Here is a 15866-nt window from a genome sequence, read left to right as displayed (position 1 = left end):
TGTTATCGTGATTGTCGTTGTTCCCGTGATTCACGTTGTTCTCATGATTCTCGTTGTTGCCGTTGTTATATTTGTACTAGTTGGTCCCATTATTCTTTTGATTCGATTTCGCAACGATGATCCATTGCTACCTGATTGACTTTGAGTCAAAGGTAATCCTCGACTTTGACTATATCGTGAGTGCTACGTGTTGTCCTGCGGGAGGCTTACCTGATAGCACCAGCTCATCGGTGGGGTTGAAGGTGGCGCGGTTCTTGGCGTACTGGTTGCTGATGGCCGGCGCGAGGGTCATCAGCTCGCGGCCGGTGCGCGTGTCGAACACTGTAGCGGTCTCGCCTTTCGTCCCGATGATCCGCTCGTCGGACATCTTCGAGAACTCCACATACTCCTCGTTGTCCAGTTGAAAACTGCTGCCGGGGTGTACCATGTTACTTTTTTATTGTTTTCAATTGAGAAGAATTTTTTAAAAGAATATATACGTCGCTAATGTTAAAAATACAAATTTTCTTAACACGTTGAACGCCAGACTAAAAACCATATTTAGTTCAGTGGGCCGCGACGGACACCATGTGACTGCCATCGTGTTGGGTCCAAGAGGCCGCGTCGGACACCACGTGTCCGCATGCTTTCGATCACTTCAGAAGCCTCTAGGGAGCCAGCGGACAGTGTTTCGACTGTGTTTACCTAGGCATGTGACCCGCGCGGCCCCGCTGAAAAATAATGGGTAAATCGCCCATTATTTTTAAGGGTTTTACTGACAACATTTGCAAAAAAACACCTTGGCGATTTTTTGACGATTTTCGATTTAATGGTGTGGCCCCAGGGGACAGTATGCTGTCGGACACATGGTGTCCGCCATGGCGTTCAACGTGTTAATATATTATTATTACATTATTTATTATTTTTAAAACTGTAGATTTTTGTACAGGATGTACCATAAATTTTACAGCAAATGAGCTATATATTCATTCCTTTCAAGCTTTCACAACAATAATCAATCATCCTGTATACACGAAACTGAAGGATTTTGTTGTAAACTGACTGTAATACTGTCATGTATATATCTTGTATATACAGGATGTATGTAGCTAGCTATCCCCTCTCTTCGCGAACTTTATATACTCAAAACCTTTGGTCGAATTTCCGAAAATTCTCAGCTGTCATATCCTAGGTATCAGCAATATTATTAAAAAAATTTAAAGCCTTTTAGTTTCAGATATATCGTGATCTACATATGTGGAAATTTTATATACAGTACCCGGCCATAAATATTTTACATCGACCTTTAAAAAGAGACAATCGGCTAATTTCGGCTTAGTAAAGCACTATCTCTGTCACACACTATCTATGTGACATTTTGTGTGTTGTATTTTGTGCGACAGAGATAGCGCGAAATTAGCCGATTGTCTCTTTCCAAAGGTCGATGTGTGAAATATATATCGCCGGGTACTGTACAGTATGATAGGTTATGGCCGTAAAACCTTTAAAGGGATCAATATCTCATTCTTCAGATATTTTTTTTTAAATCTTTTACATATATTTCCAATCATCCTGTATAAAGTATTCAATTTAAATATATTACATTTTTTATTGGAATGGACTAATAACTTGTGTCAATACAAAGTCTAGCACAGATAATAAATAATTATTATTTTTAAAAATATAAATTCGAATTTTAAAAATTCATTATTACTATATTATCATTACGTACATCTTTAAAGCTTTTACAGATATAAACAATCATACTATATAGTGATATACCAATATGAGTATAGTACCGAGTTGACATCCCAAAGTCCACTTGTGGGGACCCTTGAGTTTAGTCACTTATGAAGTGTTCACCGAAGTGATCTAAGAACTCGGCATGATTCCAATCCAATAGAGCCTTAGAGCTTCACTATAAAAGCCTTTCCTGCCACTTCATACCCGTAGAATATGCAAATGCCATTTTGGCAAGAGTCTTTTAAAAAGTATATCACTTAAAATCAAATGAGCACACATATATATACTAACAGCTGTTCGAATTCCTTCATGTTCCAGAGTGCTGAAAGCGGCCTCCAGGTTGTGGTTGCAGACGCCAGGAGTAACAATCCGTCTCTGCTAGCCTGTGATAATTAAAAATATATATATATTTTTTTTAATATTCGATTATTTTTAAAATTTTAAGTAGTAAGCTACCACCAGCTCTGAATGCTTCTATGAGAAGAACCTGCTAGAAGTTCAACAGTTGCCTCCATTTGATGTGTACATTATAATATCAACCATGTAAATAAATCAACTTAGGTTTATCTAAAGTAAATTTCGTTAAAAGAGTAACTATCCAGCTTCTTTTTAAATTTTTTTCGACAGAATATTTTGAACTTGGAAGTAGTATGTACAGAAATTAAAACACATTATTATATACAAATACATAATAATATAATCAAAAAGATAAATTTATTTAATAATCTCTATTGTACACGCTAGGATACATTTAAATAATTTCATAATAATAAACAAGAAAGTACAATGTGCGGTCTATCACACGAGGCAATATCTTACATACAACCATAGTATGGAAACAGTAGAAGTATAAATAATGGGTAGTTAACATAAACAAAATATACATATTTACAAACATACATACATGTGTATTTAACATATATACTTAAATAATGTATAATATCATACAAATATAATACAATAATAAATAAAAGTTAGAAACTGATTTATATCACATTTGCCTCCGAAAAAATGAAGAAACAGATAAAAAAATGAATTAACAGATAAATAATCATAGGTCTAGTGAGAGCAGTGAGTCAGCGCGTCTTATATTCAGCGGTAAATCATTCCAATCGAACGGCCTGTGTGGTGAAAGATTTGGTGATGAACAGCGAAGAATGCGCCGGAATTTTTAAAGACAGATTCTCTGATAACCTCTCATGTTATTTATGGCGCTAGTTGTTCATAAACGTATAAAAAAGGCGCCGCTTATATATATACATACACATATAATACATACATATATATATATGTATAAATAAAAAACATGTAGATATACACATATATAGAGAAATTAGTTTCTTTAATAATTCTATTTTATATTGCGCCGTGCTTATTTATTGTCGGTAAAGCAGTGTCTGTTTAACCTTGACACTTCATAGATGGCGCTGTTAACAATGTTGTTAAGATGGCGTCCGTTGCGGTCGCCGGTCGGTATAGCAGTTTATATTTGAAATGTCAAAGTGATAATATAAAATATTGCAGAACAAACTTTTAAAAGGAATGGATAATTTAAATAATAATTTTATTTGTCGTTTCTCTGTTTTCAAAACAACGCATTATTATTTTTTTAAGCATATACCTACATATTTGAGAGAAATTGTCTTATATATGAATATATATGTGGTGGTGATAACATACCTGCATGTGGTATATATACGACTCCAGAACTTGGTAGGAACTTTCCTCAGCCCCGCTGAAGAGATTGAATATCCGAATGTCACCGGACGACGTCGCAGCCAGGAGTTGCTGTTGCGTCGGCTGCAGAAAGAGAAGTATATGGAGACAGGCAAAGACAATTCTCATACCTAGCATATCTACTGGGTATAGGACTCCCCCACTAGGGACTATATATAACTATAATTTATTTTTGAGAATCCGAGAACTAAATTAACTGAAATAGTCCATCGGATTGGCAGGTCGAAATGGCAGTGGGCTTTAAGGTTATGGAATAAAGACCACAGATAGACGGCCTTGTTAAGTAAGAAAAGGACCAATATTTAGCCACTTCCGCACATGCAGTGGTAGTCGTGCGATGAAATGCACCGCCCGCCAGCCCGCTGATAAATGCGTATGCGGCAACTATGCGAATTACACAACCGCCACCGTTAAATCACTCAACACGTGTTTCACCCCTCCACGGGGCATCTTTAGGAGATATGTTACACTGATTAGTGCCAAACACAGACTCTGGCCTTGTTAAGGTTGTGAAGGCTGGATGCAGGACGCTTCTAGGCTATTCCATTACAAACCTTCATGGGAAGCCCACTTCCAGCTATGGACTTTCTATTGCAGAAATGATGATGGTGATGATCCCTTCACTATACGTATATAGAGAATCAATATACCACGTTTCAATAGGTTGTTATAATCAGATGCATGCGCGAGTGTTGTCCATGCGTTAATGTGTGGGTAATTAAGTGAATAAATTTAATGCTTGTAAAGTCCCTATCCCAACATAAATAGGGGTACGAGAGGCCCCCAATAGCGGGGGTCATTAAAAAAAATGTGTGGGTATATATATATATATATTGGGGCGGGGAGTCGCTCTCGTGGATGTGTGTGTAAGTATACGTATGTATGGGTGGTGAAGGGCCTCATATTAACGGAAGCACACAGAAAAGCAAGTCATAGAAATCTGTGGAGACACCTCGTCAAATCCTCAACCTAGGCTATATACGAATAGCGCGACTTTCAACAATTAAGATAAATGATCCATAATGTATTGTGTAACGTAATTAATATGTATGTATGTATGCTTGTCTGTATGTATAAATTCATGTATCTATATATAAATGCATGTATCCATCTATTTACAAATGCACGTATCTATGTATTAATACTGTATCTATTAATGTTATGAATGTTGAATCTATAAATGAATGCATGTATCTAGATAGATAATACATGCATTTGTAGATACAAATGCATGTATTTATGTATTAATGCTGTATCTTTGAATGTTACGAATGATGAATCTATATATGAATTTTGTATCTTTATATGAATGCATGTACCTATGTATGAATGCATGTATCTATGCATGGATACATGTGTCTACTTATGAATTCACATATCTATGTATGGATACATGTGTCTATGTATGAATGCATGTATCTATGTATGAATGCATGTGTCTATGTATTAATTCACGTATCTATGTGTAATGCACGTATCTATGTGTAATGCATGTTCCTATGTATCTATGTATGGATGCATGTATCTATGTATGAATGTACGTTTATATGTATGTTGAATGTGCGCATCTATGTCCAGATGTAGGGGCGGGGCGTCGCTCACGTGGAATATGGTGTGCGTGAAGAAGGAGTCGTCGTCCTGCAGGCGCAGCGTGCGCACGGGCGCGAAGTGCGCGTGCACGAGGCGCGAGTGCGCGCGCCGCAGCGCCGGAGCGCCCAGCTCGCGCCGCACGACGCGTGCGCACACGTTGCCGGCCTCGGCTCCGCCCCGCGCCGCTAGCGCCGCCAACGTGCCAGCCGCTGCCGGCTCCGGGCACTTGTGAGGCCTGCACACACACACACACACACACACTCTGTTACTATTACATTATACGCAAAAACAAACATACTTCAACAGACAAAAAAAATCACTAAGAATTATCCCAACTTCTATTTTTAATGAATATACCATTAAAATCTTTAAATATGTAACACAAATGAGAAAATTCGAACATCAGCCTACCGCCATGCAATGTGCACACTTCGGCGCACATGCCCGGTTCAGTAGCAAACACAATCCTTTACTATTACATTATACGCAAAAATAAACTTACTATCTAATTATATTTACCATATTAAAATCCGAAATAAAATCCTGTTATAAACGACAGCTGAAGCAGAGATCCCCTCGGAGCCTTCACTGAAGTAATCTAAGACCTTGAAAGCCTCCTAATCCGATAATATAGTAATATAGTTCTCCGAGCTAAGGCTTCTCCGGGATCTCTCAAAGTACGCTACTTTACAAGGTCTTAAATTACCTGGCACCTCAAAACTGCGGTACACCAATACCTCGCTTTGCGTCGTTTCGTTTTGCGTTTTTTCGAAGTTGCGTCGCTACTTAATTAGTACTAATTTTCACTGTGCGTCGATAGATTTACGAGGTTGCATTGTTTTGGGTTCGAGTGTAATTTTTTTTTGAAATTTTCTTTTTTTTTCTAAAAGATGGCAACACTTTCTTTCTTGTTTCTAATTGCGCCATGCCATCAAAACTCGGGGATTCCCTTACTCTAAAAATCAACGCAATTTGAAAACAGTTTTATTTTCACTTTGTTCTGCTAATTTTAAGAGTTCAGTTTCAATTACGTAGTGTTGTACTTTTTAAAAAAAGATAATAATTAATTTATATAAATTTTTACGTGTTGTTTCTGATTACAAAAAGGTACAATTTATTTATTGGCAGAGTTATATTTTTTTTGTTTTTTTTTTTTAAATGTTTACTTTGTTCAATTTTCTTTTTAAAAATAATATTTTCGTGATCCTGGAACCTATCTTCCATCTTTACATGGTTTGCTATAGAAAATCTTAATTCACTTTGCGGCGTTTCAATTTGCGTAGTGACGTATTGGTGTATAAATAATCACCCTATACCAGATCCTTTCAATAGTTTATTCCATAATCAATTATAGTAAAACTCTAAAACCTAGTTTGTAGTATTTCAGTTACGACACTAGAAAACTTATTTGTGAATCGTGCGATGACGTCATCCGTATCACATCACCCATTCATCATCATATCAGCCGATAGACGACCCACTGCAAGGCATAGTGCTACTCCCAAAGATTGCTACGATGTCAGGTCTTGCACTGCTCGTATCCAGCGATTTCAAACCATCTTGAATATGTCATCGGTCCACTTGGAGTCTACCCTCACCACGTCTACCAGTTCGTGGTGATCACTCGTGAATCTTTCAGCCCCATGAGCCATAGCAGAGTTCCCCAAACTTTTTTGTGTCGTAGACCCCTTGCCATGTTTTTCCGTGTTGGATAGACCCTTTACTTAAAATATTCTCTTACCACTTTCCTTTTCAAGATTCAGGAAACGAATAAACGTATTTGTCCCACATTCGTATTTATATAGTGACGAATTGAACAAATCAGCGCAAGGTAGCGAAGCTCTGAGACTGCGACTCTCAGGTTTTTACAAGTTCAAAATGTATTGCGACCACAAAGCGAATACCAACATCGTACAACTTACACAATTTTATAAACAAATATAATCAATTTTTTTACTTCATATGTACTTTTATAAATAATGTAACTGTTTTGATATTATAAGATAGTATGATGTAAGTAAATAGGTACTATCAGTGTATTTGTTGAGATCCATCGTGGACCTTCATTTTCATTTCATGGACCTCCAAATTTTTTTTCGCTGACGTAGACCCCTTGCAGGTTGTCATAGACCTCTAGGGGTCGATATAGACCAGTTTGGAAATCACTGAGCAATAGGTTGCATCGCTCACTGCCATTTTAAACGAGCAATTCCTCAAGCTATACATCTCAAGATCCCATATCGCGGTTAAGTTCCAAGCGTAATCCTCTCCATTGCTCGCTGGGTGATCTTCTTCTCACCCAGATCCAAGTCATCACCGGCAACACATTGCTCAAAGAATTTCATCCCAATCCATTCTGGTATTTTAAAAGAATGCCTATGAATTTTAATATAATGTGTTAAGAGAATTAATAAATAAATAAAAATAGAAGGAAGCGTTGGTAGATAAATGGAGTCCTTACTCGAAAAGATTGAACTGGGGACACGTGACAACTGGATTCTTGCAGAGCGCGTGTTGATTGTAAAGGTACTCGGTGATGATGGAGTGAAGAGTTACGCGAGGTGGTGACACCGCTCTCTCACCACCAGCTGCGCTCAGCTGCTTCTGAAGCGAACGCTTGTGCTCCGTCGGTGGACCACTGGTGGGAGTGCTTTGAAATTTCCTGTCAACATTTATTCACATATTTATTTATCAACAACACTCCGAAATTCAAGATGGCGGCCAATGACAACCAGTATTTAACTCAAATTGGATGCTTAATTGGGCATTAAAGGTTGTTCACAATTATTCCACGCCTGTTAACCCACACATTAGGCGTTGGAATGGTCAGAGCTATTCGAAGTAAACTATACCAAAGATCCTTTCATTTAATAAACGAATATTTAAATGACAAGAATCCTTGGCAGTGATGTCGACTGATTGTTTTGATAAAGTGTATATGTATACATCTTTGTTAAACTTTATTAAAATATGTGTTGTTGTGGAGTTTATTCCTGCTTCTTCTGTAACTATAGCACCTTGCAAAGCATATTGGAGTCTAATATTAGGGAAACCGGAAAATAAGGTCATTTCTGTCGACATTGTTAGGCAGTTTTTAAAATAAATTAAGATACTTATTAAACACAGTACACATGCAAAAAAAAATATAAATATAGAAAGTAATTGTAAAAGCAAAGTAAGCAAAGCCAGGGACGCTAATATGTCTATGGAATATAGATACCATATTATACAGAAAAACCTATTGATTTTTATTGCTTCGGCATTGATTTGTATACTAGACGGCAAAAGGCTGTTGATAACGAAGGTGAATATATTGTTGCTTAGAAATAAAAACTTGTTAAATATGTAGTCGTGTGAATTTAACTTAAAGCGACATTACTTTCTTGGTCATCCTAATATACAATAGAAACAGTGAATAGTAATAAGACCCAACCTACCACTAATACAAGATTATGTAAGCAAGAAGTACAAGTCAAATATTATTAAATAACAGTATAGTACTAGTTTAAGATAAATACATTTAAAAAAAACTTTTAAGTTAAACGGTTTTTTGATACCCATATTGTGGTGGTTGTGGAAAAATATGTACCTAGTCCGCCATATTGGAACGGCGTCCATCTTGAATTTTAAATTTTGACATAATCATCGTGTTTTACTTGTGTAGCCCTTTCATTTGATACCCATATTGAGGGGTTTAAGGAAAAATATGTAATCCGCCATTTTGTATCGGCGGCCATCTTACATTTATAATGTTATTGATTTTATTGTATTGTATTGTCATCTAAATTAAATGTGTGTACCAAATTTCAGATCAATCTGACAACGGGAAGGTGCTTAAATTTCAATTTCTAATTTTGACCCAAATAAACAAATTCCGTGCGGGTCGAACTAAATAAAACCGTTTAAAAATAGAATAAGAGTATAATTGTAAAGATAAAGAAAAAGATGTAGAATAACCAAAATGTGACTAAGTATAGACGTAATATTAAGAACTGAGGTGAAGAATGAGAGAAGATGAAAGAAAGGAATGTAATAAATGATAAACATTGGAAGATATTGTGATGGGTGGCAGTAGAGAGAGAGAGAGATCATTCAGATTATGTGACATATGACAGAAGATATAAATTAAGAGTGTGAATAACTTAATGGAAATAAAAATCCTTAACCTTATACATGTTAGGGGAGTACGTGAGGCCTCCAATAAAGGGGGGGCCATAAGAAAAAAAAATACAAAAAATTGATTAAAAAATAACGAAATAATAAGTTGTCGATTAAGATTTTTTTCTATCAAAAGTTCCAATATTGAATTTTATCTTTTTCTTTATATTTTCATATGGAATAGAAAACACATAAGTACAAAAGATCTTATAGCAAACTGAAATTTCTATCATACAATCATATGATTTTAAGGTCCCATATATTGACATCCTTTATTAACTAGGGTTCCAAACGCACCCAGATCTATTAGAATCGCATCATTTATAATAATAAAGTACCAAAAGATAATAAAATAAAATGTATATTATTAAATAAATCTTATTATAGCATTCAATAGTTTTTAGTTGATATAAATGTGTGTAACTTGGTTTGTTGAATTTCAGGGTTAAACCCTTTCGTTACTAGCGCTGGAATAAGCCGGCATTCATTTGCCGTTCCTTATATTGCATTGTTATTAAACCTTAAATGCATGACATTTATTTATACTTTTAAAAAATATATATTTTGCAAATAAGTACACTACAATGCAGAAGAAAATATATTAATATATGTATAATATTCCTATACTTAATTTTTTTCAAAACCTTATGTTGCAGATATACAACACTATGCATTTACTGCTATTTATACCGTTTAAGTGGTATGTTGCAGATTTTCATCATTATGCATTTAAGGGTTAAATATATTCCTCTAAAGGTACTATCATGTTATTGAATGGTGGTAGCTTGAAGCTTATAATGTTAAAACAATCGACAATTAATAAAAAATAATTAATTTATATTAGAAATATTTTCATAATGTAATCTCAAAGAGAGTAAACATATAAAACTAAATAAAATATTTATTGTAACCTTAAATTACTTATTCTAGAAAATCGATTCCGTTTTCAAATAATTTAGATACGGAGAATATTCATTTTCGCATATTGTTTTAAAAATGTCAAAATTAAAATATACACAATACTATATAAACATATAAATGTACGTTACTTGACAAATACAGTCAAAAGTCAACATTTTCTGACAGCATAGCTGTCAATGTTGCCAGCACTGAAAAACTGTCAAAGTCAATTAAATAATTACCAACTTAAAACCGGTGTTGCCAACAACAAGGTGTTGCCAACAAAAAGTAAGAAAGTAAAATAAATTTATGTACAGTACCCGGTGATAAATATTAAACATCGACCTTTGAAAAGAGACCATCGGCTAATTTCGGCTCTGTAGAGCATTATCTCTGTCGCACGAAATACAAACAGTCCGGTATCTATTAGGAGCTAGTAAAACCTACCTATTTTTATTTTTATTACAATATTTCATTTTAACAATGGGTATAATAGTTTTTATTATGTACAGTAGTAATTTTCTTAAATAATTAAATACGTAAAGATAATGTGTATATGTTTTTTTTATTTTACCTCAACCTAAAGCCACCCCACTTATTGAAAAATTGGTGTATTTTATACAAAGAATAAAAATAATTATCAAATGAAGCAAATAACATTTGTTGTAACAGCTCCTAATAGATACCGCAATATTTGTATTTCGTGCGACAGAGATAACGCTCTACGAAGCCGAAATTAGCCGATTGTCTCTTTCCAAAGGTCGATGTGCAATATTTATCCCCGGGTATTGTATATAAATAATGATTCAATGTGTTTCTTCCTTTATATCCTTCTTCCTTTATAGGCGGCAGACAACTAAAAATTTACTTTACTTAAATGATCGCACTTAATTAAAAACATCTGGCATACGACTTTAGACACTAAAAGATTTATTAATATGAAAATGTTTCCAAAAATAGCCATATGCAAATCCAAGAGATGGAACTGACGTTACCTGAGCTTGATGACCGGTGGTAAAGGACTATCACCGTCGGCGTGGATGCTGTGATGATGGTGGTGATCAAGACTGTCACGATGCAGAGAACCACTACCACTCGTACGAGCGACCGACAGCCGGGGCTGGGGGTAGAACACAAAAACTTTAACAGTGATGTCATTGGAATTCCAAAACGCAATTTATTAGAAATTAGATAAAGATTTAATGGCGATAAAAAACAGCACACCTGGTAGCTAAACTTGGAGAGTCCCAGGAGACTCTTGGCTGAGGTCACTATATCTTACTATTTAATCAGAGTGGAAGGCCTTCGACCTCTTAGAGCCCTTCGGAGGAGGCACGTGGCGACCTTGGAATGGGCTGTCGCTGATCTTTAAGCCAGTTTAGCATTTTGACACAAAGGCATCCGAGAGGATTGAACCTCGACTTACTCTTTTAAGGTATCTAAACTTGGAGAGTCACCGGAGACTCTTGGCTGAGGTCGCTATATCTTACTATTTAATCAGAGTGGAAGACCTTCGACCTCTTAGAGCACTTTAGAAGGAAGCACGTGACGACCTTGGAATGGGCTGTCGCTGGTCTTTAAACCAGTTTAGCATTTTGACACAAAGGCACCCGAGAGGATTGAACCTCGACCTACCCTTTTAAGGTAGCTAAACTTGGAGAGTCCCGGGAGACTCTTGGCTGAGGTCACTATATCTTACTATTTAATCAGATTGGAAGGCCTTCGACCTCTGATCCTAGATCGCTTCGGCAGAGGAGTTCTTGGAATGTCACTCGTCGATAATACCCGCATTAAGACAGAAAGAGAACAGAGAGAACTGAACCTCGACTTGGTCGGTTTATTTTGGCTAAATAACACCACTTGCAAAAGCCTTAGCTAGGAGAACTGGTGGAAGAAACTACAACTCTTCCATCTAGTATGATCAGGAGTTGAATTTCCGCTGTGATATGTCTGGCCACTACGTTATGTCCGGTTGGTCAAGATGACGGTTTTCAGTGTATTTTCTGGTCTTTTAATCGTCTGAAAACTCGAGTAGCTGTCTTGATTTCAGAACTGTGCTGTTTCGGATGTACAAGATGTGCTCCGATGATTCGATGCTCGATTTAGAAACTGTGTTAGCGTTCGTTTTAACTCAATCTTGACGTGTGGTTTGTGGGCGTGGTGTGATATGGGCGGGGCTTATGTAATGGGCGGAGCTTGTCTTACCCGCACGGGCGTGGACGGCGTATACACAGGCGGTGGAGGTGGCGCAGGAGCTGTAGCGACAGGCGGAGGCAGACGAGCTTCCCGTTGCAAAGCAGCTGCACTCTCCATCAGCCCGCGAGCCGCCAGGTGCGCCGCAACCAGCTGCAGCAGCTGTCTCTCGTTGTAATTTATACGGGTCTGCGCCACTACGTTCGCCTGCGTGGAAAACAATTTTTAAGACATCTTGTCTTTAAAAGTAACTTTGTAGTCTGTGCGTGTGTGTCTGTGTGTGTGCGCGCGTGTGTGTGTGCGCGTGTGCGATTGTGTGTGTGTGTGTGCGCGTGTGCGCGAGCGTGTGTGTGTGTAATTGTGTTATTTCATAAACGTGTAGAATAATCCTTACTTACCCTATGTATGTTAGCCAGTGAGGTTTCAAACTCAGCGCCCATGTGTTTGCTTTTGCCGGAAACACGCTCCAGCAGTTCCAGCGCGTACTTCTGGAACATCACGTGCTCCTGTCGCTTCTCCTGCAGGATCGGATCCCGCATCAGCGCTACCAACAAAGTCAAATTTCTTGTTTTTACTACCTTACATTAGGTATACAAGATGATTGGTAGGTGTAAAGGCTTTTTCTAATCACCCTATATAAAGTGATCACTTTGACATATGTTACTTTAATTTATTTTTCCATATCCGACAGGAAAATGACTTCTGTCAGTACAAAGTCTACACCAGTGATTCCCAAAGTGGTCTATATCGACCCCTAGGGGTCTATGACAACCTGCAAGGAGTCTACGACAGCGAAAAAATATTTGGGGGTCCATGAAATGAAAATGAGGGTCCACGAAATTGGATCTCAACACATACACTGATAGTACCTATTTACTTACATCATACTATCTTAAAATATCAAAACATTTACATTATTTAAAGAAGTACCTATGAAGTAAAAAATTATTAATATGTTACGTATATTTTACATAACAGATACAAAATTTTATTTTGAGTAGTTTCAGTTTAAATTCAATTAATAAATGTATAAATTAACATGTGTTTTTACTTTAAGTTTTTAACACTAAACTTCACTACAGTTAGAAATATACAGGAAATCAATATCAGGTAAGTAGGGGGTCTACCCGACACGGAAAAACATGGCAAGGTGTCAACGACACAAAAAAGTTTGGGGAACTCTGATCTACAGGGACAGATAGTAAACAAAAAATAATTATTAATATGTATATATACGAAATTTTTAAACAATTTCTCATACTATATTATCATTACGTTATTCATTATATCTGAAACAAATTATTTTTATATATAGTACTTATATATTCATCACTTGTATCACACTGATTTTCAAGTGACAAATTGAAGATTTATAACATTACAAAAATTGTAAAAATTTCATTTGAAATTGTAGCCATAGAATTTCAAAGTGACCACTTTATATATATGTTGTTGAGAAATAGATATAAAAGATATAAATTAACAAATCATCAATACATTCACTCCTATAAGGGATGACATATAACCTTATCCTATTCCCAGAGGCAGGGTATCTTAACCCTTAAATGCATGAATTTTATTTATACTTTAAAAAAAATATTTATCTTGCAGATAAGTACACTAAAATGCAGGGCAAAAAAAATGTCTATAATATTTTTTAAACTAATTCTTGTAAAAAAACCATATGTTGCATATATACAACACTATGTATTTACTCTCTCATTTTACGTTTAAGTGGTGTGTTGCAGTTTTACATAATGCATTTAAGGGTTAAATCTAGAAGATTGACCTCCAAAACCAAAAACCAGTAGGAAAACATAACCCTTCCGTTGTCTTCTCAACAAAAGAGTAACCTATCTCATGAAGAATTTTTCTACAAGTCAATCCTTTGCTAACCATATTTATTTATTTATTTACACTTTATTGTACACCACAGATAATGACTATAAAAAAAGAAACAATTATATAATAGATTTAGGCGTTACTTTGCGGAAGTCCATCCTAAGTAAGAAAAGGACCAATATTTAGCCACTTCCGCACATGCAGTGGTAGTCGTGCAATGAAATGCACCGCCCGTCAGCCCGCTGATAAATGCGTATGCGGCAAACAATGCGAATTACACAACCGCCACCACCAAATTACTCAACACGTGTTTCACCCCTCCACGGGGCATCTTCAGGAGTTATGTTACACCGATTAGTGCCAAACACAGAGTCAGCTTGACTCGGTGTTTGGCAGTATATATTAGTATATTAGTAGCTCTATATAAGTCCCTTTCATACAAAGAAACAATTCATAGTTAGTTGTACAAGATGGATGGAGACGAGTTACAAGGAGTTTATGGTGTACATACATATCAATATACATATATACGTTTATATATGTTTACATATATACGCATAAATAACAAATACTACACAATTGTCCTATTTTGAAGGCCGAGGAAGTGCTTTTTTAAACATATATAAATATACATATATTATTTTATATACATACATTGTATCTGCGAGGTGGTGAAGAGAGGGAGTTTGGAGATGATCTGACGGACTGTTGGACATCGCGCTAGTCCAGCGAGCGCACGACATGCCAATCCCCGCAGCCGGTCAGCATCGGTGATGGGAGCCTTCACCAGCATCAAAGACAGGAGCACCTGCGACAATAATCTCACATTAATTGGAACCTACGGAAGACTTGAGGATATTTGTGATAACGAGACATGGAGGGGGTAGGTCCCCCATCAGGTGAACAGAGTACGTAGTCAAGAAGTCTTAGAGGGAGCCCATGTCTTAGCTATAGGCTGTCATGGTGATGATGATGAAACAGAATTACGTTACCATGATGCCGTTGTTGGTCCGAACGCTCTCCCAGACTTTCTGTATGACGTCCTCGTAAGACTTCAGGGCTGTCTTCTTCTTACTGGATCCAGTGATGGAGAAACGAGTTGTGGACGTGCCGGCCTGTGAACAAAATTACTCATAAAAATATACATGTATATACCTATATATTTATCTCTCTCTCTCTTTATATATATATATATATATATACATGACAACAAAGTGTATGTAACCTGTATTCAAGATTTAAGTTAAGATATATATATATATATATATCTTAATAGATCTCAATAAAATAGTCCAGCGGATTGGCAGGTCGAGGTGGCAGTGGGCTTTGTGGAATAAAGACCATAGATAGACAGCCTTATTAAGGTAGTGAAGGCTGGATGCAGGACGCTTTTAGGCTGTTCTATTAGAAACCTTCGTGGGAGGCCTATTTTCAGCTGTGGACTTTCTATTCCAGAAATGATAATGGTGATGATTCCTTTTCTATGCGTATATAGAGAATCAACATACCACGTTTCAATAGGTGGTTATAATCAGATTCATGTGAGTGTGTTGTCCGTGCGTTAATATATGAGAGTATATATATGTATATATATATATACACATATATATATATATATACATATATATATATATATATATATATATATATATATCTGTGGGATCATACAAATTAAAAACGACATCCATCTTTCTGTGTGATAGCTCGATAAATATTCTCACATA

At 36.4% G+C, this 15866-nt stretch overlaps 1 protein-coding gene across 1 annotated transcript in view; it reads right to left on the bottom strand.

The window, feature by feature from the left end:
- The window catches only part of mahj (LisH and WD40 domain-containing protein mahjong), a 50701-nt gene that overhangs the window by 9128 nt on the left and 25707 nt on the right, over positions 1-15866 (bottom strand). Inside the window, exons 18-27 of the mRNA XM_068769759.1 lie at positions 15135-15257; positions 14797-14950; positions 12699-12844; positions 12313-12507; positions 11103-11227; positions 7511-7711; positions 5062-5284; positions 3403-3522; positions 2014-2105; positions 211-410 (exon numbers count right to left, since the gene is read on the bottom strand). Coding sequence (XP_068625860.1) covers positions 211-410; positions 2014-2105; positions 3403-3522; positions 5062-5284; positions 7511-7711; positions 11103-11227; positions 12313-12507; positions 12699-12844; positions 14797-14950; positions 15135-15257 — 1579 coding nt within the window. The remainder of the gene's footprint in view (positions 1-210; positions 411-2013; positions 2106-3402; positions 3523-5061; positions 5285-7510; positions 7712-11102; positions 11228-12312; positions 12508-12698; positions 12845-14796; positions 14951-15134; positions 15258-15866) is intronic.

The sequence above is a fragment of the Battus philenor genome, unplaced genomic scaffold, assembly GCF_028537555.1.
Source record: "Battus philenor isolate CCGP_79_NKW_IND1 unplaced genomic scaffold, ilBatPhil1.0.hap1 SCAF_29, whole genome shotgun sequence".
Classification (NCBI taxonomy): Eukaryota; Metazoa; Arthropoda; class Insecta; order Lepidoptera; family Papilionidae; genus Battus; species Battus philenor.
This window is presented reverse-complemented; position numbering and strand designations above follow the sequence as displayed.